The sequence below is a fragment of the Phodopus roborovskii genome, unplaced genomic scaffold (genome assembly GCF_943737965.1).
Source record: "Phodopus roborovskii unplaced genomic scaffold, PHOROB, whole genome shotgun sequence".
Classification (NCBI taxonomy): domain Eukaryota; kingdom Metazoa; phylum Chordata; class Mammalia; order Rodentia; family Cricetidae; genus Phodopus; species Phodopus roborovskii.
The window spans coordinates 73,054,988-73,078,884 of NW_026126418.1; the positions used below are offsets into that span (position 1 = coordinate 73,054,988).

General features: G+C 50.6%; 1 protein-coding gene across 1 annotated transcript; it reads left to right on the top strand.

Annotated features, from left to right (window-relative positions):
• Positions 1–11,106: 11,106 nt before the first annotated feature.
• On the top strand, positions 11,107–23,577 carry Plpp7 (phospholipid phosphatase 7 (inactive)). Its single transcript, XM_051185149.1, has 2 exons — positions 11,107–11,787; positions 22,381–23,577. The coding sequence occupies exons 1-2, from the start codon at positions 11,337–11,339 to the stop codon at positions 22,743–22,745; spliced, it is 816 nt and encodes a 271-aa protein (XP_051041106.1). The 5' UTR covers positions 11,107–11,336; the 3' UTR covers positions 22,746–23,577.
• Positions 23,578–23,897: the final 320 nt, after the last annotated feature.

A 23,897-nucleotide genomic window follows, 5' to 3' on the forward strand; every position in this document is an offset into this window, starting at 1 on the left:
CTGGCGAGAGGTCCTTAGCCGACTGAGGTGGCTCGACACCCGGCCCCCGCGACCCGTGCCTCGGTTTCCCCTCGTCAGCCGCGAGCAGCAGCGGAGCTCAACGCGCCTGGGCGCGCGCCTCTGCGGGAGAACTTTAGCACTCTCCTCCCCACCCGGGGGACGTTGGGAACTCACCTGCCCCTAGGGCCGCTCCGGGTGCCTGGGTCACTGCCCTCCGGACTCCCCTGACCCCTCCGCCCACACGTTCTCGGGGCGCTCCCTCCCCTGGGTAGTGTACCCTGGCTCTCCTAGGGTCTAGGAATGGCGTGGGCGCCCGGGATCCCCAAGCCCCTCCTAGCTCCGGGCTGCTGTGGGGATGGCCGGGGACGGAGGGCTGAGGCTCGGGGCTCTCTCGCCCCCACCCCGAGCGCCTCCTTATTTTATGATCATTGTGAGCGTGTCGTCGCTGCTCTGCCCCGCCGCCGCGCCGCAGCCGCCTGGCGCGCCCAGCGCCGCCTCGCTCTGCTGCAGCATCGGAAAGGCAACCAGGTCAAACTTTGCAGAAACTCGGCCCCTGCGCCGGCCTGGCCCCCGCGTTCGCCCGCAGCCGAGCGGCAGCGCGCACCGGCGCACAGGACCGCTGCTCGTTAGAGCGCCCCGAGGGATGCAGGTCCGCAGGCGGCGGCCGGCGGGCGGGCGCCGCCTCCTCCGGCCAGCCCGGCTCTCCACCCTCGCTCCCGCACTCAGCGCGCCCTCCCCCCTGGTTATCCCTCTCTCCCTCTTTTCCCCCTCTGCAGCTGCTGGGGGGAGTTGAGCCTCTTCTTGCATAAACGACATTTCCTTTTTGCTAACCCTAGGAATTCTGGGTACTGTAGTCCTGGGGTGGGGGGGTGCTCCTATTGCCCTTTCACTTCTGATGCCCGCATGTTTCCAGTTCAGGAGACCTGGGGGCATTTCCCTGGGAATCCTGTCTGCCGGGGTTGGTAGTTGGGTGGAGACTGTGGAGGTTTTGGGAGGCTCCAAGGCTGGGAAGGTTTGATGGGTGGGAGAAGTTAGTCTCCTAGTGTTGGCCCTTTGCGTGTCTGTAGGATGGTCAGACTGTAGGCAATCAGATGGCCAAAAGTGTGTGAGAAGTTTACATTCATCGGACACTCTGAATTGGAAGTCTCTTTATGTACATTTCTCCCTCTCTCTCTCTCTCTCTCTCTCTCACACACACACACACAGAGAGAGAGAGAGAGAAAGACAGACAGACACACACACACACACAGAGAGAGAGAGAGAGACAGAGAGAGAGAGACAGAGAGAGAAATCCAGAATGCGAAAGCTGGAAAGAGTATCCTACTACCCCAATGTGGCAGGTTTCCCTGCTTTGACCATCTGGTGGTCTCAGACTTAAGGTTCAAAAGGAGTTTATCCCCAGATAGCAATGGGAATTCAAGAATCTAAGTAGCCTTGGCTCCACCCCTACCCTGTAGTTACTTTCTAGATAAAGGACAGTTTGTGACATCAGAAAACCTGGCAGCTACACTAAAACCATGCCAAGCCACAGCCACAGCCCCTCAAGGCTGTCCATAGTAGACACCGAGAGCTAGGGTCTGCTGAAACTTTGGGAGGGTCTCTATGAGGAATTCATCTCACATCTGCTCAGTCACAGCAGGAAATGGCCAGCTAAGGTAGCTACTGCCTGTTCCCAGCCACATTCTCAGCCTTGACCATTGCTGCTGTCCCATGTTCCCAGCTAGTGAAGCCATGTCCTTTTCCTATTCAACTTTCAGGATTGGTATACCCAATCCTGCCTGATATAAAATCATGGCAGCATATAGTTCCCTGAGGGCCTCATGTGAAGTTTGTAGTCTTTCCTGGCCTGTGAAACCACAGTGGCCTCCCCAGATTTCACACTACATTCTGTTGTTCTAAGAACCCCTACAGCCTGAAACACCTCATGGCAATAGATAATTACCATGCTACTCCATTTATGCAGAAGAATGCCATTAAGTTTAGGGATGCCCAACTCATTTTCATCACCCCAAATGCCTGGAACCTATTCATCCTCAGTTGCCAAGGTGCTTCCATGAAAGAGAGCAGATGCTCTCAAAAACAAGACACCATGTTCCAGGCTGCTCCAGGTGCATGTGTGGAGCCTTAGGGAAAAGATGTCATTGGCTACACTGCCCAGCTGCACAGGGGAGCCCCTGGAGGTGATTTCTTGGGCAGGGGTTCCCCTGAAACCTACTGGAAATGGTAGTACTTCTGAGTACTTGTGTGTTACACAAGCTCAGATACCCCAGCCTTGTGATGGTGAAAGAACACTATAGGACCCACTGTGTGTCACACCAGCCTCATCGCTGTGGTTCACCTTGACCCTGGGAGGTGACAATAAGAAACCAGAGTCCTGGCCCCAATCTCAACACCCTCCAGGCCCACACACATGCCTACTAAGACTGATTCCTGTGAACTAAGATGGACTAGCCACCAGAACAGGACACAGGTACTTGATTGCCCACAGGTAAGGATTTCTGTGGCAGAATGCAACTTCCCTTTACTGGCTCCCCATTCCTTCACCCCCATGAAGGAGTTCAGTTCACCTTGACGCTCTGAGGGTTGATCAGGGTTAGAAGTTGCCAGGCTACAGCTGAGGGGTAGCTCCCACAGGGGCAGGCAGGACAGACAGAGGGTCAGAATGGACATAGCTCACTTGTAAATTCCCTGGCCCAGTTCCTGATCTGCCTGCTTGTACACTCTGCCCACCCCACCCCCGTTCTCCCACCCTCCCATGCAGCCCTTCTACTTGCATGGCTTTCTTGGGAGGTTTGTGAGTGTTGGACACAAACCTATATCAGCCTCAGCATATGTGGATGGTCAGGATGTGCCATGAGAGTATAAGATGCTGCTGTCTGTGAAGCAGACAAAAGGGACATCTGTTAGAGATGTTCTACACCAATGAACTCACACTATCCCCATCCCCTTCCTTTTGCCATACCTAGGCCAGGATTGTACAGCCCTGGTACATTGGACTAGGCAGATCGTGAAAACTCAAAGATATACGAGTCAGAGACAAAAATAGCAAGCAGTCCTGAACAAGGCCCAGAGGCCCATGACATGGCCTCAGCACAGCTCCCTACTGAGCAGATTATGAGCTAGGGCTTCTACATGAACTGTTTCCATAGCATTGGCAATGATCCCCAAAGCTAGGCCTCATCATCCCACTACACATGACTCAGGTGCCTGGAGTGGGGGCAGGGTTGAGAGGGAGGTGGCAGTTGACCCAGAGGCTGGGTGGTTGGGATGGAGTGGGCCCTCTCAACAGCAGTCCCATCTAAAGGATAGCCATGTTCAGACAACCACAGGTACTCACAAGACTCACAACTCTTGTGAGCCACCTGAAGATTCCAGGGCTCACTACCTGCAAAGACAAGGTCCTGAGTGTCCAGAAAGGCCATTTTAGAGAGAGGAAGTCCTCTAGAGAGGGAAATGTGAAGCACTGTGATTCTGTTGCCCTGGGTAGCAGGGTTCTTGCCCCAACTGTTTAGAACTAGACAAAAAGCCAATGGGGAGGCTTGGAATGACCACCAAGGACAAGTAGGTGGAGCCAGAATCCCTGGCAGGTTGGTAAGCATCTCTGGCTGGAGGGGTTAGCATCAAAAGGCTAGGAGGCAGACCTAGGCAGAGCTGGGTGGGCCTGCAGGTAGCAAGCTGGACCAGGCCAGGTGAGAGAAGGCTGGTACCACAGGGAAGTTATCTGGAGAAGGCTCTATAACTAAATCTCAAGTCTCCTGGCCTCAGCCCAGTGATCATGGCTCTCCATTGACAGGCAGTGGCCAGGAATAGGGGACAGCGGTAAGCCAGTAACAAATGCATAAAACCCATTGTCTGACCTGGCTTTGAACCTGGGAGTGTAGACCTTCTTAACCAAATGCTCCAAACCACATTCTCCCAGGGCACTGCTGGCTTGAGACCTCTCTGCCTGCCTCTCCATCATCTTTTGCCACTGTCCACTGAACACCTTGGCTCAAGCCTCCTCAGTCAACAGTATGTACATCCCTGTGGAGCAGAAGAATGATGAGGGATAACTCCAGAAATGATGAATCAAGGCATAAATTAGCATAAATAATGAATAGCATGAATTGATGCTCATAGTGGTTACAAGAATCAATCTCTATTAATCAGGAAGAGGACAAGTCAGTTGTTTTGATGTAAAGTTCAGTATTGAGCTGCTAATGGAGGGGAAAATGCATACACCAAAACTTGGAAAGTGAGTGGGTATGTATAGAAAGTGCCCACATGTCTGTGCCTGTGTGAGTGTTTTAATGTTTATGGTGTGCTTGAGTCCCTGGTGGCATGATGTGAGTGACCATGAATGACAATGTGAGATTATGTGCCCATGGCAGGTGTGTATATGTGTGTTGGTGCTTGTTCTAGCTGTGAATCCGCATGTATTTGTCTGTGGAAGAGTGTAGTGTGCATGCACCCTTGTGAGCTGCTGTGGGTGTAGGTGAGTACAGCGTGGGTGTGGTGGTGATGGAAGAGAGTGTGTATGAGAGACTGCATGTGTTTGCGTGGAGTGTGTCGTTTGTAACTGTAGGGTTGGCTGGTAGGCGGAGGCTAAGCGGAGGTCACTGCTGGCTTGGTGTCAGCCAGGCTCTGGCATCCCTGCGCCCACTGCGCTGGGTCAGCAAGACTGGGGCTTCCTTGCAACTGCTGCCTCTCGGTGCGGTGCTTCGGGATCGAGCTCCAGCGCCCGGCTGACACCGCCCTGCGTTTGCAGAGCCGCGGCCTGGGGATCTGCTCTGGCCCCAGCGCAGGGTGCGCGGTGCCTGCGGTGCGGCGCCTCTGGGGGGTAAAAACAGAGGGGGGCGACAGCAGGCTGGGCGCGGCTTCGGATCCGGTGCGGCACTGAGAGTTCTCCAAGGTGCTAAAATAAACCGAGCGAAGGATCAGGTTTCCTGACCAAAATAACCCAGCAGCAGCCTTAGAAATGCGAAACGGGAAAGTGATCCCAGGCGCGCGCCAGCGATGGAGGCGGTGATGAAAGCTGCTTCCCTTCCCGCAGTGCTGGGGGTGTGGGGCTGATGGCCAGGGAGCGATGGCCCCTCCAGCCTCTTGCCCACCCTCCCTATCTCTTCTGGGAGCATTACTTCTGGGAGCAGCCTCCTGTTGGCTTTTGGTCTGTGATGGCCAGTTCTACAATTTCTTAGAGCGAGGCTCTGAATTCAGTCTTTCGTTCAATGTTTCCTAGTGCCTAGTGTGTGCCAGAGCCTGCCTAGTGCATATGAAAAGGCAACAATCGCAGCCCCTAGTGACTGTCACTTTGCTAGGAGAGCATTAAGGAGTAGTACACAGGATGTGAGGAACATAGATTTCAATGAACAAACTACAAAACAAAAACGTAAAGGTTGTCAGAAGACAGGGCACCCTAGCTTAATTAATGTCCTGGGTAGAGTTCTTTTGCTTCTGAGCTTTGATTTTTTTTCCTTGATCTGATTGGATCCCAGTGCATGCCTTGCGGTCTGGGCTAGGATGGCTGAGGCGGTGGTGACTTAGGCACCACCAGACTCACTCATACATACAAGTGTTCAGTACATGCTCATTATGGTAAATGAGCTTGTACATATCAGCACTGGGTTCGCCCTATACATCCAAGACAGCAACTGTACCAGCTGCCAGGGGCTGTGCTGTTTAACAATCTCCCCCAAGACTGAAATTTTCTATACAAGGAAGTGCCTTAAGCAGAAAGGTAAGCAGCTTAAAATAGCTTCAGGAAGTCCCTGAAACTGACCAGGTAACAATAAAAGCTGCAAAGCAGACTCTGAGACCAGACCAGGTGACTGCAAGAGGTTCAGACTGAGTGAGTCACCTAGAAAAGACACTCCAACCTGGTGAGCTGCCTGCATGCAGTGTGCTCCAGGTTCCCAGCTTTGTGAGCTATCACTCATGCTGGGGTGGACCTTGGAGATATAGCTGTGAGTCATGTCTGTCCCTGTAAGTAAACTTTCACCCATATTTCTGTAAGTAACTCCAATAAAACTCATGTTTCACCAAGGACGTTAGCGGTATCTGTACTTTGGTCTGTTGTGGGCTTCCTGTCTAGGGTGGTATATGTGTGTGTTGTGTCTTCCCAGGAAGAGCTTTGTTAAACAACAACTGAGGCCTGGGTCAGACTCACTTAGCTCCAGCTCTCCCCAGTCTGTAGTGTATACAGCAGGCCTTGGGGACATGCCAGGGAGGCAATGCCTTGGGGGAGCCAAGCCATCTGTGGGGGGTAGGGCTGTGTCACATTTCCTTTGTACTCCCTGTGGCTCCTTGCACACAGTAGGACTCAGGGAGTGGTATGTGAGACCACACAGGCAGGGGACACAGATGCTATAGGGTACATGTAGCTAGAAACACATCCCTGTCACCAAGAGTACATGAGACCAGCAGCATAAGTCTCAGCTCTGGCCCTGAGACCTGTGACCTCCAGATGATGTCACCACTCTGAACACTTTGTCCTCTAAAGTGAGAAAAGGGTGACTGGGTTTGCCCTGTGTCCTTGTGTTTCCTGAATCCAGATGCAGCAGCAGCTCAGGCTAGCCGACCAAACCCTGCAGTGGTACACCTCAGCATGTTGTCTTCTTGTGCTTGTTTACATCCTGTTCTGGAATGCAGGTGTGTGTGTGTGTGTGTGTGTGTGTGTGTGTGTCTGTGTGTGTCTGTGTGTTCATCCCACAGTAGTTTGAATACAGTAATTATGAAATAAAAGCAGGAATGATAGAAGGAATCTTACACTGGTAATATGGCCTCTCTGTGTAACAAAATGTCAGACAGTTATTAGGAAATAATAGGGGGCTGAAAAGATGGCTCAGTGATTAAGGGCTCTGACTACTCTTGCAGAGGACCCAGGTTCAATTCCCAGCACCTACATGGCAGCTCATAGCTATCTGTACCTCCAGTTCCAGGGGATCTGACACCCTCTTCTGGCCTTTGCAGGCACCAAGCACATATGTGGTGCATATACTATACATGCAGGCAAAACAACCATGCACATATAAAAAGAAAGAGGATGAAATTGATAACCATGGAAACATGATCAAATTTATCTTATTAAGTGAAAAAGGGAAGTCATATTCTAAAAGGCTGTAAAACATGATCATATTTTAAATTGTATCTATGCAAATAGATACAATATACATGAATATCATTTGTTTTTTATTTCCTGTTTATTAAAAATAGCTGGTTGATATGAAATGTTACAACAATTGGAAATGAGACAAGTATCCCTTTCTAATATGACCACCTACTTTAACTTATTAGTTTCCAAGTGGTGGGATTATAACTGTCATCTGTAATAATTAAGTTTGTTGCAGTAAAAACTAACATTTTGCCAGGCAGTGGTGGCACACTCCTTTGAACCCAGCACTCAGGAGGCAGAGGCAGGGTCTCTCTGAGTTTGAGGCCAACTGGTCTACAGACAGAGTTCCAGGACATCCAGGGCTACACAGAGAAACCTTGTCTCAAAAAACCAAAATAAATAAATTTCTGATGGCAAGAAAAAATTGTTATTGGAGATATTTTACTTTTAAGTAGCTCATTTCGAGGATATGTGTCCTGTCTCTTGCGCTAAACTACAGGAAGAGATCAATGACAGCCTTGACTGAATAACTGAAGGGAGCGATTGGACTGGGTCCTGTAGTAGGTGCTGGTAAAGGTTTATGGATTGAGACATGGCACTTGCTTCTCAGCCACTTATGAAAATAACTGGCTATTTCCCAGCAGAGGAGTAGTGGATCTCGGACACTGGGGAGGGCAGCACAACCCTTTGTGCTGAGTGAGGCTTTTACAGGGTCCTGGGTAGGTAGGATGGTATGCCTGTGGTCATTCAGCTGGTAGTGGCTGAGCCAGGGATTGAACCTAGGGCTCTTCACAGTCTGTCTTAACCACTGACAGGCTGAAGTTAAATTAGACCCCATAGCCTCTGCAGAACTTACCCGCCACTCCAGCCAGAAAAAAATGCTGACACAGTCCTGGGTGTTAATAGCCCTGGCTGTCTGGGCTCCTCTGCCCCTGCTGAAGCCAGCCCAGGTCATGGCCCCACCCTGGAGGGTTAGGTGACTTTCCTGGCAGAGAATTGCTCAAACATTTCCAAGCCCCTGTGTATTGAAGACTCTGAACCCAAAGGCTCCAATGTCCCCATACTAGGACTACTTAGGAGCCTGGGTCTTGCTTGTTTTCAATGCCAGATCGGATGCCTTCCCCTCTCTGAGCCTCAACTTCTGCTTCTAGAGGATGTTGCTTGAATCGTGCCAGTCAGTTGAAGTATACTGCCCAGTGTCCACACATTTAGGCACCTGCTTTCAGTACACAGGGCTCACCTGCACATTACACATTATCTAGGTAAATTTTCATTTGTTCAAGTTCCCTGAGGCTTTGGAAGTAGGGTCCCCCCATTTCAACCCAAATATGTTTGTCCCAAAGTTTCCTCCAAGACTCCTTATCTGGGAATAGGTGGCTCTCTGACCCTGTGACAGGAAAGAAAACAGCAAAACAGCTGACAAATGAAACAATGGTGGGCAGGCTTGCACACACCTTTAATCCCCTGCACTCAAGAGGCAGAGGCAGATGGATTTCTGTGAGCTTGAGACCAGCATGGTCTGCATAGTGATACTCTCTCTCAGAGGAAAAATAAAATCAGGTCCTTGAGTATAGCCGTAAGGCGAACTGTTACCAACAGATGTTACTGCTATGTATCCAATGATGTAAACATGTCCGCAATGGGAAAGAAGTCACACATGGAGAAGGAGCTCAATGAGAACTCCAGCCGACTGCCTCAGCTTCCCCAGGCAGTTTCTGCTAGATATTGTAAGTGCCACCTTTGATGATGTCATCTCCATCTGTTGTGTATTTGTCCTCTTACACGGAAGCCTCACTCAAGGGGGTCACTCTTCTCTGCCCAGACCCACTCTGTCAGAGAGTCCCACCAAAAGTCCGACCAACCACCCCAAAGTGTTTTTCCACTCAATTTCTGCTGGAAGCTTTGAGCATCCAATGTGATGATGCTTTGTCATCTGTCTGCCTGTCCATCCATCCACCCATCTCAGTCACTTTCCTGTTGCTGTGATAAAATACCATGACCAAGGAAACTTATGGATGAGTTTATTTGGGCTTAGGTTCCAGAGGGTTGGAGTCCATGATGGCAGAGCAAAGGCATGTGGGCAGCAGCAGGAAGCTGAGGGCTCACATCTTGAACCTCAAGCACAAAAAGGGAATGAACTCAAAATTACATGAGTCTTTAAACTCTCAAAGTCAGGTGGCACACCTCCAATAAGGCCACCTAAGCCTCTTTAATAGTGTCACCAACAGGACACCAAGTATTCAGATGTCTGAGACTCTGAGGGATACCTGATTCAAACCACTATCTCTCTTTCCCTGTTATTTGCTACTTATTCTTTTTCTTTTACTTGATTTTTACTTAATAAACTCACTTATTCAAAAGCAAAAGTCTGTCTATTATTGATCATTCTCCAGACCAGACGGAGCTACTTACCTGAAGTCCAACATGAGGGAACTCATGCCTTGCTGCCACACCCAGGAGGGCAGATGTGATGGCTCTCTCACCCCATGCTTGGTCTGAATTGAACATTCTAGAAGAGGAAGAAGAGGTGCCTGGTCAAGCTCAGCAACATGCAACTGGATTTTGCAAGTATCCCACACTGAGGTTGTATACTGGTCTCACCCTAGCAAGAATGGGATAGTCAGGCCATGAGTTGGGTCCTTCTGAAAGAAGAGGGGACTTTGCTCAATGTCACATGGAAACTTCTATTTGAGCACCTTCCACGACCCTATGAGGTGGGCACTATGATGCCTGTGTTATGGATAGAAGCAACAAGGTTCAGAGAAATGACAGGCTAAGCAAGGCCTTGCAGCTGATGCAAGGTGTCCCTGCCTCTAGCACCTGGGTTGGTCTGCTGTGGCTAGAGTCAACAGCCAGTCAACCTGAGCTGGCTACTTGTACTTGAGTTTCTGGGATGGTCCTGGACATTCATAAACAGGCTCTGTGTCATGCATAGGACCCAACTCATAGCCTAACTCTGTTCTATCCTTGCCTGGGGTGAGGCCAGTATCCATGTGTTGCTGGACAGACAGACAAACCATAACCAATGTGATAAGCCCCAGACAGTTACTTCTCACTCTTCAGCTAACACTGAACATCTCCCCATCAGCAGCCTAGAGTCAGGCAACCTCAGAAGTGCTGTGGGCATCAGAGTTCCAGTCACTACCCAGGGAGTGTGGAAGGTCTCCCTCAAGCCCCACATGCTCAGCAGGGTCTCTCTGGCTGCCTTGTGGGGTACATTCTGGGGTTCACCCCTCTTCTCTCCTTTCCCATGTACTAGCAAGTGATGCTCCATCCTTCCTACAGGACAGTCTCTCCACGCTCAGCTTCTCAGGTATGTGCTTCCTTCATGAGCCAACCCCTCCAGGCTTGGGTCCTATACCACCTCCCTATAAAGCTGTGGTCTCTTATGTCTCATTCGCTTAATCTGTAGGGAACCTTGATCTTCCTGATGGTTGAGGACAAGTCTGTAGTGTGCCCAACTCTAGCAGAGTCAGGAGCTCGGTGGCTCTGTACAGGTACTTATGTCCTTTGTACAGTGCCAAGTACCCCAAGGGTAACCTCCAAAAGACAGATCTCTTCCCAATTAATCAATTACTCATATCTATAATGGAAAGCCAGTTTCACAAACAGTGATTGAATTGCACCACGGTTCATTACAGCAAACAACATTGTATTTAAAGAAGAAGACAAAGAAAGACAGTCAGGACTGAAAACTTAATGTTATCATTAAAGGGTTATTTAAGCTTGTCCTGGAGACCCAGCATAGGGTACTTGTGGGACCAGGTTCCCACTGCATGGGAACAGGAGGGCCTGGCTACTAAGGGTCTGGGCTGGTCAAGAGTGCAACTGGAAAAAAAGCAGGTTAATTTAGGGTCCGTCTCTGCCAGGGTCAGAGGCCAGGGTGAGAGGCCGGCTGCTGAGTCTAGAACTATGGACTACATTTCCCAGAGTCCTTCAGAGCCCGAGGACGAGCCATTGGCAGATTTAAATAGCCCAGGCCCGAGGCAGCCAGGCCTTGGCTGGGGACTTATCCGCCTCTCGGTTGGCTCTATTGGCTCTAGCCCTGCAAGGGTGGGCTCCATTGGCTGCCCAGCTGGCACTGACGTCCCCTGGGAGCCGGGTGGCAGCTGGAGGTAAATAGCCATGTGCAAACCTCCTCTCTATATTTAACAGCTGCTACAGAGAAGGTGGCGGCTCTTGTCTTCTGGGAGAAGGCCCTTGCAACTGGGCTGGGACTGGCCTTCTCAGAGTGAGTGAGGTCACCATGCCAGCTTCCCAGAGCCGGGCCCGTGCCAGGGACCGCAACAATGTTCTCAACCGGGCTGAGTTCCTGTCTCTGAACCAGCCCCCCAAGGGGACCCAAGAGCCCAGAAGCTCAGGTAGGAAGGCCTCAGGGCCCTCGACACAGCCCCCACCCTCCGGCGACGGGGCCCGGGAGCGTCGCCAGTCACAGCAGCTGCCCGAGGAGGACTGCATGCAGCTGAACCCCTCATTCAAGGGCATCGCCTTCAACTCCCTCCTGGCTATTGACATCTGCATGTCCAAGCGACTAGGGGTGTGTGCTGGTCGGGCTGCATCGTGGGCCAGTGCCCGCTCCATGGTCAAGCTCATTGGCATTACAGGCCACGGCATCCCTTGGATCGGGGGCACCATCCTCTGCCTGATGAGAAGCAGCACCCTGGCTGGCCAGGAGGTGCTCATGAACCTGCTGCTAGGTGAGTGTGCCTGCTGGCCAACTGTCATCTGGCCTCACCAGGCCCTTTGGGAAGACCCGGCCCCACCCCTCCCAAAATCAGCAGGTTCCCTGAGAAACAAAGGAACTCACCTAATGAGGTTAGGCAGGAAGGGTGCCCCAGAAACAGATAAGCCTCTAGTGTGGTGAGACAAGGGTCTCCTGCAAACTGGGAGCCTTGAGCGCACAGAGGCCAACAGGCACCCCCAAGGGAGGCAGATCTCTGCATGGAGCTGCTGCCCAGGCAAAGTACAAAGAAGCCAAGGCTATGGGTTGAACTTGAGGGTCTGCTGAGTGACCCAGCGTGATGTCACTGTCAGGTCATTGTTCCTGACCACATTCAGACAATACTGAACCACTCACCATTGTCTCCTCCATGCTCAGTTCAGAGACCCTACAGATTGATTGCTCAGGGTTTTTCTATAGTCTGAAGGTTGAAGGGACCCACCTGAGGTCCCCTACTTACCCACCCTAATCCTATTGGAGTACTAGCTTGCTCCTTCCCCAGGATGACTCTGGAGAAAGGAGCCTGGTAGTCAGTTTCCTTTGCCAAAGGCTTTGCAGTAGCCCTCAGATTAGCACAGCCATGTAGAAAGTAAGTCATCCCTGGAGAGGATACCCACCCTCTACCCAGCTCATCCTCCTGGAACCTCTGAGTCCCTAGGGTGCTCTGGGAGCCTTTGCTTCCCCTGTCTGAGCCAGACCCATGCCTGTGTAAGACAGGCAAAGCTGACTTCTCTGGTTCTAGAAGGAAATCCAGTGAAAACTCAGGTGCCCCAGAAATGGACAAGCCTCCAGTGTGGTGAGGCAAGGGCCCCCTGCAAACTGGGGGTGGGGTGTGGGGTTTGAGTATGCGGAGATACCCATGGGGCCATGGCACCTACATGGAGTGTGGTCTCCAGCATTGTAGCCTAGTGGGAGAAAAATGTGACTGATAACAAGGTGGGTGGCTGAGGCTCAACTGTTAGAGTACTGTCTACCATGCACAAAGCCAAGGCCCATGCTCAGTACCGCATCAAACCTGCCACAGTGGTATGTGCCCAGATCCTAGCACTTATGAGGAAGACGCAAGAAGAGCACAAGTTCAAGGCCATTCTTGGCTACATAGTTTGAGGCTAGCCTTAGCTACATGAGACTCTGTCTCAGAACACCGACAAGCTGGGTATGGTAGCATATGTTTTTAATCCCAAAACTTGGGAGGCAGAAGCAGGTGAGTCTCTATGAGTTCGAGGCCAGCCTGGTCTACAAGGCATGTTCCAGGCCAGCCAAGGCTTTATAGTGAGACCCTGTCTCAAGAAAAAGAAAAAGAACCAATGACAACAAAATAGCCAGGTTGGTCTTGGCCCCAAAGTCCAGATCTCACCTGCCAGGAAGGACCCCAGTCACCTCCAAGCAGGGACAGCCATCCTCCACTGAGCAGCAGGCCTGTCATTTAGCCTTCTGATGCTCCAGGTTGCTGTCAGCCCTGGAGCCCAGGCCTCAGTCAGGCTGGACTCTATTTGCCTCCTCTCCCCTTACTTACTTTGAAAACTTATTAAGTCGGGTCTCACCTCCAAGTCTCAGCTTCCAGATCCATGCAATGGGCACCAGGTCTGTGGTGGGGATTTGAAGGAGCAGCTGAAGCACAGTGGCTGATGCCACTCTTGTAAGAACTGTCCAGCTCAGCCCTCACTCAGAGCACAGGGAAATCCCTGGGCTGAGGGTCAGGTCTCAGGCCTACAGCCAGGCCCACATGTTGACAGTCCCCTGAACTATACCCTTCCTGCCTCCGGCCCTGTTCCCTCACGGTGCTGCTAGAGAACCCAGCCAGAGCAATTGCTGCAACTAAAGAAAGCTAAGAATTGACCAGTGTGTACCCCAGGCCCTCTGTGGCCACAGGCAAGTGCCTTCACCTCTTGGAGCCCAGCTTTCTCATCTGTCAAATGGGTTGTTAGGACACTTGAAAGAAGTACCCTAACATAGAGGTCTTGGCATGTGCTAAGGCTAGGGGTCACTTAAGTGACCATGGCTATCATGGTAGCATTGTCATCATCACTAGCTCAACCTCCCTCAAGATCTCCCTTCTGTGGTCAAGGCTAGTGCAGTGACCCCATCACCTTCATCGTCCCTCCCCTAAGCACCAGGCTGGATGGTCCTACAGGGAGCCAGGTGATGATGGGTGGCAGGGTCCATCCCACTCACCATGTATGTCCTTTCCTTGAGAGCCTGTCCCAGGTGGAAAGTGGATCATGATCGAAATGCTTTTTTTAATTAATTAATTATTTATTTTTGTTTCTCAAGACAGGGTTTCTCTGTAGCCCTGGCTGTCCTGGAACTCACTCTGTAGACCAGGCTGGTCTTGAACTCACATAGTTCCTCCTGCCTCTGCCTCCTGAGTGCTAGGATTAAAGGCATGCACTACCACTGCTGGACTGGTTTATTTTTATTCCATGTGCATTTGTGTCAGATCCCCTGGAACAGACAGTTGTGGGCTGCCATATGGGTGCTGGGAATTGAACCCAGGACCTCTGGAAGAGCAGCCAGTGTTCTTAACTGCTGAGTCGTCTCTCCAGGCTCTGTTTCAAGTCCTTTAGTGAGACTTTCTTGACTATGAACATGGCATTGTATGTGCAAGTTCTCTAGTCAGTGTTTTATTGCTGTGAAGAGACACTATGACCAACGCTTGGGGCAGGCTTACAGTTCCAGAGGGTTAGTCCATTGTCCTTGTGGTGGGACATAGCAGCATGTGGGCAGCAGAATTAGCAGTCAGAATTCTACATCCAGACTGGTGGACCTCAGGAAGAGAGAGACCCTGGGCCTGGCTTGGGCTTTTTAAACCTCAGAGCCCACCCCCAGTGACACACTTTCTCCAACAAGGCCACACCTCCTAACCCTTCCAAATAGTGCCACTCAGTAAGCATTCAAATGTATGAACCTATAGGGGCTGTTACTATTCAAACTGCCCACAGGTACATATGCAGAGGTCAGAGGCGCACCTCCCATGTTTCTCAGGGGTTATCCCTCCTCCCCTTCCTCTTTAAGACAGGGTCTCCCACTAGCCTGAAGCTCACAAGTAAGCTAGACTGGCTGGGCACTGAGCCCAATGAGTCTCCTGTCTCTGCCACCTCAGAGATGAGAGTACAGGTGCACACCACCATGCTTGCCTTTTACATGGCTACTGAGCTTTTGAACTCTTAGCCTCCTGTTTGCACGCCAAGCACTTTACTGACTGAGCCATTTCCCTAGCCCCAAACATGACATTTTGTTTGTTTTGTTTTGTTATTTTGATATACTTCCTCTGTATAGTCCTGGAACTTGCTCTGTAGACCTGCCTCTGCCTCCCAAATGCTGGGATTAAAGATGAGCACCACCACCACCCAGCCCTTTTTTCTTTTTCTTCTAACATGTTTTTGTGGGGTAGTGCCACAGTGCGTGCGTGGGGGTCAAAGGATAAACCTGTGGTAGCCTATGCTAGCTTTCTGTCACATAGGTCCTGTGGATCAAAGTCAGGTCATCAGGCTTGGTGCCTTTACCTAATAGATTTTCTATAACTTGATAAAAGGTTTTGCTGCTGAAGCAGTAGGCCAGATCAAGCTGAACTAAAAAAGTAAAAGAACAGGTTTATTTAAGCAAAGCAACTCCCAGCTCCAGAGATTGAGGCAAGAGAAGTCACACACACAAACTAAAGCAGGGAGCTTATATAGCTTGTAGGCAAGGAGTGATGACATGTCTGCCACCGCTGAGTTTGTGCCCAAGTATGGTCAAAAGCTGAGTGCCTTAGGCCGGGACTTGGGCTGCCGGCAGCTTCGGGAGGAGCCCTGGCAGCTGCCAAGAATGAGGAACTGGGCTTTTTGGCGCCTTTTCTTTGTTGGAGATTCTGAGGGTGTGGGGTTTGGAGAGAGAAATGGGGCTTTCTGGATCAAGCAGGAGTGAGCTGGAGGTTCCAGCCAAAAATTACTCACCAAGCCATCTCTCCAGCTTGATTTTCTCCTTTCCATGGCTGGATAATATTACGTGGTGCAAATGGACCCGGTTGTGTTTATCCTTTATCCAGAGATGGGAGTCCCCACTTCCTGGTGTTTGCAAACACTTGCTGTGATGGGGGTGTGGGGGTGTGGGATGGAGTGCACCTCAAGTCCTGACTCCTGACTCCTTTGGCTGCTCGGAAGTAGATTGTTGGGTCACCTAGAAACAAGGTTTAATGGTTTGGGAGAACTTTGTATGTTTTCCCGTGTGACTGTGCATGTCATGTTCTCCTGCCTGTGTACAGCATTCCAATCTCTCCATACCCCATACCCCCCAACACTTATTATTATTATTATTGTTATTTTACTTTGATTTTTACTTTTTTAGGCTAGCATACAAAGGAGTTTTACTATGACCTACACTTAGTTACTATTAGTTGGGTTGTTTTTGCTTATTGTGTTTGAAACTTTTGACACAGGATCTTATATAGCCTAGGGTGACCTCAAACTCATTATGTAGCTGAGGTTGGCCTTGAGCCCTTGAGTCTTTGATCCCAAGTGGTAGTATTACAGTTATGTACCTCCATGACTGACCCTTGTTTGGTTTTTTTTGAGACAAGATCACACACTGTAGTCTTGGCTGGCCTCAAGCTAATCATCCTGCCTCCCCTCCCAAATACTAGGATTATAGGCATGAGTTCAGTTTCGGGAACTAGGGGTGTGTGTGCATGTTTTGTAGGTGTGCATGTTCAGGTGTATGCTCCTTTGTAGAGATCAGAGGTCTCTCTGGGATCTTCCTCAACTGCCTGGTATCTTATTGTTTTGAATGAGAGCCATTGAGCTCCCAGGATCCACCTATCTCCATCCCCTAATGCCAGGTTATAGAGGCACACACCACACTTGACTTTTATGGGTGTGCTGGGTCTGAACTCAGATCCTGAGGCTGTATTGAGCCATCCCCAACTAAGCCATCCTCAAAGCGCCCAAAGTTCCCAAAGCCCCCAGAGGGAAATTTAAGACAAAAATAAATAGGATTAAGCTGCAGCATTTACTACCCATGGCAGCATTAGTCTGAGGGTGAGCAGGTGCCTGCTGGGCAGATGTCCTGAGGAAATGCTTGGGCCAAAGGTTGTGGTGGCTTTGATGCCAGCTTGTGATCCACAGAAGGTAGGACACAAAGAAAATAGGCCTGTCCCTCAGTCCCTCCCCAATGATAATCTGTTTGTGTTTGAGGCACCATGACCCTGGCCCTCTCCCTGTACATACTAACATACAGCATATGTCCCTGTCATGTTTGACTGGGATGGCCTCTGCTGTCTCTGACCCACTGCATGGCCCATCTTTGCAAGCTGTCTCATCCCCCATGTTACTTTTTGCCAAGAACAGAGGACAAAGCCTCTTCAGCCTTGAGCCTCCCACTCAACCCTCCTTCAACTCTGCAGAAGATAAAATCTATCACCTCTCCTGTTCTCACCCACCAGCTCTCGCTCTTGGGGACAAATGAGGTGTGGCTTCTCATGAGACTATGTGACTTACCCCTGACTAAAGGACATTTAGACTGATCTCAAATCTTTAATTATATATACTTCTGCCACCAAAGGTGGGGCACTACTTTGTGTTATTTTAGGGGTGCCATGTGACAGTTGACCTCCTGTGGGTCTTTGGCCACCCCAAGTCCCAGTGAGGACCCTGACAGGTGAGAAAGGAATTCACCGTAGAGGGCAGAGCAGGTCTGCCCAGTGCATGCACCCACTCCCAGTAGCACAAGTCACTCAGCTGAGACGGCAGCCTGGTGACAGTCTTCACTGAGCCAACTTCCGGTATGAATTCCTCAGCGGAGAAAGCAGGTCCACTGTGAAGAGCCACTTGGTCAGGGGAGTAGGGAACAGAGCAGGACCTACCCAATGGCAAGAGGGGAACTCACCCCAGCCTCTCACTGTGCTCCTCTCTCCTAGCTGTCCACTTCATAATGCTCCCCAGGGAGACTGTCTTTTTAGAATGTTGCTTTGATATTTTCAAAATAACATTTTTGCAAATGTGGTTATAAACATATATATGTATATATGTCATAAAAATGTCATTTGAACCTTTCTAAGTACACACAGTTCATTGGCATTAAACATTACTGTGCAGTGACAGATGTCACCACCATATATGCCCAGGAGTTCATCCTCTTACAGAATTGGAAGTCTGCCCCATAAAATTCTAACTCTCCACTGCATTCAGTCCCAACCCCACACACCCCACTCTGCCTCTCCATCTATGAACTCAATTGTTCCAGGTCCCTCATGTAAGGAATTATATGGTATGCTCTATCTTGTAAAACTAAGGAAGGGGGCAGGGTCTCATGTAGCCCCAGGCTGGCCTTAAACTCACTATATAGCCAGGGATGGCCTTGAACTTCTGATCCTCCTGCCTTAATCTCCTGGGTGCTAAGGTTACAGCTGTGCACCACCACACCTGTTTTAGGCATGCTGGGGATTGAGCACTCTACTAACTACATCCCCATCTGAAAATAACCTTAAGACCATGTATACAAAATGCACATTTATGGGAAAGAAATGAGTACAGAGAAACAAGAAAAAAAACCCTCCATCCCCTGCAAATCCCACCTCCCCACCCCACCCCTGCTCAGAGAGAAGCCCTGTCACCAGGCAGGCCAGTACCTCACGGGCCTCTGCATCTAGACACAGGCTTGCATCATTCACTTGATAGCATAACTGTAAATCCTGTCTTGTAGTTGGCCTTTTCCACTTAGCACACCCGCCCCATAGCTCTCCCTTGGTGGCTATAAATACACTGAGGCCTTGTCATCTGCAGTGGCTGCTGGGCACTCATTGTCTAGACTCATCCACGGTGTGTTGTATCTGTCTGGCCTTGAAGGGCACTGGGGCGCTGCATGATTTTCAGGCTTCTGAGTTACACAGCAGTGGCCATCCTTAACTAGGAGTCAGGTACATACCCCACATCACGTCTCAAGGAGGTAGCCCTAAAAAACAGAAGCCTGGGATCCATCTGGGTATGGCAGTCCTAAGCCAGATGCCCTTAGAATATAGACCTATTGACATTCATTTCCCAGGGGCTATGAAGTGCTGGCTTCAGCTTCCCAGCGCAAGAATGGAGGTCAGAGGTGGAGGCCACCTTCAGGCTAGAAGCACCAAGGACTTTAACCCACAAACCTGTCCCTGTCATGTAGGACATGTCTCTATGCCTTCCTGGCCAACAGCCTCATCCCCCACTTGCTCCTTTCTGTCACCTTCCTAGTCCTGCAGAGGTGTGAGCTGGCTGAGGTGAAACCTAAAAGGGGCCTCAGGCCTCCTAGCTACCTCTCTGCTCTATATAATATATATAAATATAAATATATATATATATGTATAAAATATATATATATTTATATTTATATAATATATATTATATAATATATATATTATATAGACCTGGCTCTGCCTTGATCTAGGGTTTTCCAGTGCTCTAGTTTCCTGGCCACCACAGGCCCAGAGGGCTGCTGAGCTGGAAGGATGAGGCAGGAGGGAGGCCTTCAGGACAGGCAGGCTCAGGAGTGCTCAGACACCAGCCCCTGCTTCCCTGTGGGAAAGGTTGCCACTGCTGGCTCAAATGATGAGATCACTGTAGCTTCTCTCTGGTCCTCTGCTGGGGTCCTATGTGCTATTCATTATCGCTGCCTGAGGGAGCTCTCAAAAAGGGCTCCATGTTGATCCCTATGGTATCAACAAGGGACAGTAGGCAAGGGAGATTGGCTTGTAAGATTCAGGTAGTCTGAAAGTGGTAACTGAATCTAGTCTCTCATGCTGGATCCCAAGTGCCAGCCACTGCCCTGCTGGGCCTCAGGACCTTCCCAAACCCTCAGCATATCAAAGGCAGTCAGCTTTCACTATCCCTTCTGACCTCATCCTTAGCCTCCTCCCAACTTTACCCCACCCGAGCTGAGTGAGGTGTAGGTTAGCAAACTCAAGACAGGAGGGGTTCTCCGAGCCAAGGCTGGCAATGTTTATTTCTATTTCTGGCTCCAGAGTATGCAACAATCACCACCACTCCCAGGGCTGGCCACACTGGAAGAAGGGAGGTGGAGTTGTCCTATCCTGTGCATTGGAGGGCAGTGCCACAGCCACTTCTTTTCTTAGCCCTCGACGCCCAGACAGCTGCAGTCTCCCAAGGCACTTGTCCCCAGGTCCCAACTCTGTAGTAACACTGCTCCATGCAACCATTTAGTGACAGTCTGTCTCCCCCTTAGCCATTAGGAGCTCTGCCAGCTCTGACTGGCCCCAGGTCTGGCACACACCTGTTCATCTCGAGCCAACCATACCCAAGAATTTGGGGGTGAAGCCAATAGCTACTCCAGTTTACTGTGTCTTGTGAGGCAAGGTCTCACTATGTAGCCTCAGTTTCATTATCCTCCTTCCCCAACTTACCAAGTGCTGAGATAACAGGCATGTGTTATTATGCATGGCCTGTCATCAAATCTCTCTCTCTCTCTCTCTTTCCTCATATTCAGGGGATGGAAGCCAGGTACCTGCACATGATAAACCCATTCTCTGCCACTGAGCTGCACCCCAGCTCTGCCCTTCCCCATGGCCATGAAAATGTTGGCTGAGTCAGCCGTTGACATACACTGAGAGGTTTTAGAGACAGGGTCCTGGCCAGGTATCCTCCAATAACAGTAACCACTCACCCAACCCTCTGATGGGCCAGGCTTTTGAGACAGAACCAAATGCCACCTAGATACTGGGACTTCCCTACTTAGGTGCAGAGTGCTGTATGCCCTGGGACTTCCTAAATCCCCTGCTTGGGACCACTAATCATCCGTGCAGGCACATACTGTCCCCCCTCAGAGAAACTGTATCTATGATCTGTACCTGACAGGTAGGAATAACTGGGTGACACCTATACCATACTGCTGGCCTGTCTACAGCTGTCACTAAAAAGAGACTTCTTGGTGCTGAGACCTCACTGGTATCCCATGAGGAGTGGAGGGGAAGACTCTCTGAGACTCTCCTCCTGACCTGGCCATGTGGCTGGGCCTTCTGATACCAGCCCTGGATCCACAGCGGAAAGATCTGAGCTCCAGGCCTTAATTTTAGCCAGAAAGGGTTTGTCTTTGCCCCACACTGGCAGCCTTGGAGCCACTGTGACTAGCCGATGTACCTGGACCCTGGCATAGTGCCATTATCCAATGGCTCAAAGAGGTACAACAACCCAGCAAAGTCACACAGTGGGGTGGTGGCTAACATAGGACAGAGGCAAAAGCTTAACCTAAACTTCTAAAGTGGGAAAAGAGCCCAACCAACAAGCTAAATTTCCAGTCAGTGATTCAGCTAACATTTGGAGACTGCTGCTATGTGTGGAGCCAAGTGACAAACCTGGGCAAGACAGGCTCAGCCTCACCTTCATGAGGCAAAGTTCCGAAGTGGCCACTACATAAGACAGGGTAGCCTAGGTCTACCCTGGCTGTGAGACCGGGATGAGTCCAGAGGCCTAAAGGGGACAATGGAGACAAAGTCAGTGGGTAGGAAAGAACAGAACATTCCAGAAATAAAGAGTAACAAATGAGACTATCCCATGACCCAAGGCTTTGTTGTCTTCTGTGAGGTGGGGTGCTATGTGTAGCCTGGCTTCTATGGAGGGCAGTTTAGGGATGCCTCATAGTACTACACAGAGGAGCCTGCTGTGTGGCACATGCCTGTAACCCCAGACTTGACGGGCAGAGGCAAGAGCTCTGTGAGCTCAGGACTAGCCTTGGCTATTGGTTGCACAGTACTGTCACAGCACAAACACCACTGACTCTGTCCTGACAATGCTGAGTATGTGTTATGTGAGTTACATTTCACAGCTTTATGAAAACCGCTGTGCTCTGGGAACTAGGAGAGCTTCACTAACATACTTTGCGAGGAATTCTGTAACCCAGGCCCCACATCTCAGCCCTGGAACCCTGCAGGTACCTGTAGCTGCTCACGACACACATCACTAGTGGTGAGGGTGGAGAACAGATGAGAGTGAAATAAGAAAATGTCAGAGGGCAAGGAGGGACTGTAGAGATGGCTCAGTGGGTATGAATATTTGGTGCACAAGCACGAGGACCTAAGTTCAAATCCCCAGCACCCACATAAAAAGCTGGGCATGCCCACATACACATGCCTATAACTTCAGCACTGTATAGGGCAGAGGCAGGAAGATTGTTAAGGCTTGCTGGCTGTCAGCCTGATTGCAGGCTCAGGGAGAGACCCTGCCTCAAACACTAAAGTGGAGAGCAACAGAAGAAGATAGTCATTGTTAACTGCTGACTTTGCAGGCAAATACATGAACACACACACAGAGAGAGAGAGAGAGAGAGAGTGGGGAGGAAGAGAAACAAATTTCAAATAGCCAAGTAGTGAGAAAAAGGAAGGAAGATGAGGAAACTGTGGTTGGAACTTCTACAGGTACCAGGGGTGGCATCTCTGCTGAAGGAAGTGGTTACCCCAGAGAAGGAAAGTCCAGGTAACGGAAATGGCCAGTGCAAAGGCCCTGGGGTGGGAATGTGCATGCCCTGAAGTCACTGAGGCTAAGAGAATGGATGGAGGGGGAGGGCAGCAGCCAGTGGCACTGACACCCAGGCCTCTGTGTCCTACCCACAGCCCTGCTCTTGGACATCATGACAGTCGCTGGAGTGCAGAAGCTCATCAAGCGCCGTGGCCCATACGACACAAGCCCTGGGCTCCTGGACTACCTCACTATGGACATCTACGCCTTCCCTGCTGGCCATGCCAGCCGTGCCGCCATGGTGTCCAAGTTCTTCCTGAGTCACCTGGTGCTGGCGGTGCCTCTGCGTGTGCTGCTGGTGCTCTGGGCCTTCTGCGTGGGCCTGTCACGGGTGATGATTGGGCGCCACCACATCACAGATGTGATCTCAGGCTTCATCATTGGCTACTTCCAGTTCCGCCTGGTGGAGCTAGTGTGGATGCCCTCCAACACCTGCCAGATGCTCATCTCTGCCTGGTGAGCCAGTACCCACCACCCACCCAGGCTCTGGGCAGAGCTGGTCCACAGAGGCTACACTTCTAAGCGGGTCAGTGGGGATGGACTGACTCAGCTTCCCCTTCCTGGTTGGAGGCTGGCTTGTTAGTACTGTGGGGCTTCCTGTCTTTTTCTCTTGGACTCTGAGGCAGCCAGGACGACGACTCACATGGGCTGTCATGCTCAGCCTCCATTCTTTGTCTGAAGACAATAGACAAGAGCAAGATGGTCACAGAAGGGGCAAAGTTTTGTCCCCTCATCACCATGACAGCAGTGGTACTGTGCTACTACACCACAGCACAAAACTTACCCATCATGGGTGCCAGGGGGCCCCAGACTGCAAGGCATTTCTGGGAGAAATGCTCGTGTCCAGTGCATTTTGGAAAGTACTGCACGCTGCCCCCACAATAGATGTCCACAAGGGCATAGATTATCTGTAAAGGCACTGATGTGTCCTATAGAAAACCTAGCTGTTCAAGACATATTTAATTCAGCTGTTCCTAAATTTATTTGATCATAGGAGCCTTTCTCCAGGAATAGACATTGACCCTCCAAGAACCTAGTGAATTTGGGGAGCTGCTACCCAGGAGACAAAGGGCCTGGGGTATGAGCTGGCCTCTCTCACAACACCTAGCCCTGAAGCCTGGGGAGAGCAGGTGCCCATGCCAAGACCTACAGAAGACCCCTGTCATGATCTCTGGGCATTGGTGCAGCTTTGGCCCCCAGGGGCCGGACTCTGTGAGACCTAATAGGTCGTTTCCAAGTCAGCCACTCACGGATGCGCATTTCATGTGACAATACAGTGATATGCAAAGGGACATTGTTCTGTGTGATTTTTAATGGATGGGACATGTGGCATTCCCTGGTGGGAATGGCGAGTTTTCTCATCCCAGACAGTGCCTGGTGTGACTGCTCAAGGGACAAAGAGGGCAAAGGTCTCACAAAAGGAAGTCTGACCTGCTTCTGCACTCTGCTAGCTGCATAGTGTCTCCTGCAGGCCACCTCTGGCACTTGGTCCACCAGGCACTGCCCTTTTGCTTGAGGCAGGCTTAAAGAACTCCTTTAGTGGTACACAAGTCTGAGGCCTCCTCCCTCCAGCCTCAAGCCCTCCCAGGGCTCCTCCCTCAGTCCCAAAGGC

What these genes read in the sequence shown, in the direction of transcription:
- Plpp7 (XM_051185149.1), top strand. Translation starts at nt 11,337, where the DNA reads ATGCCAGCTTCCCAGAGCCGGGCCCGTGCCAGGGACCGCAACAATGTT. An exon ending in GCTCATGAACCTGCTGCTAG is followed by an intron (nt 11,788 to 22,380) that starts GTGAGTGTGCCT and finishes TCCTACCCACAG; the next exon opens with CCCTGCTCTTGGACATCATG.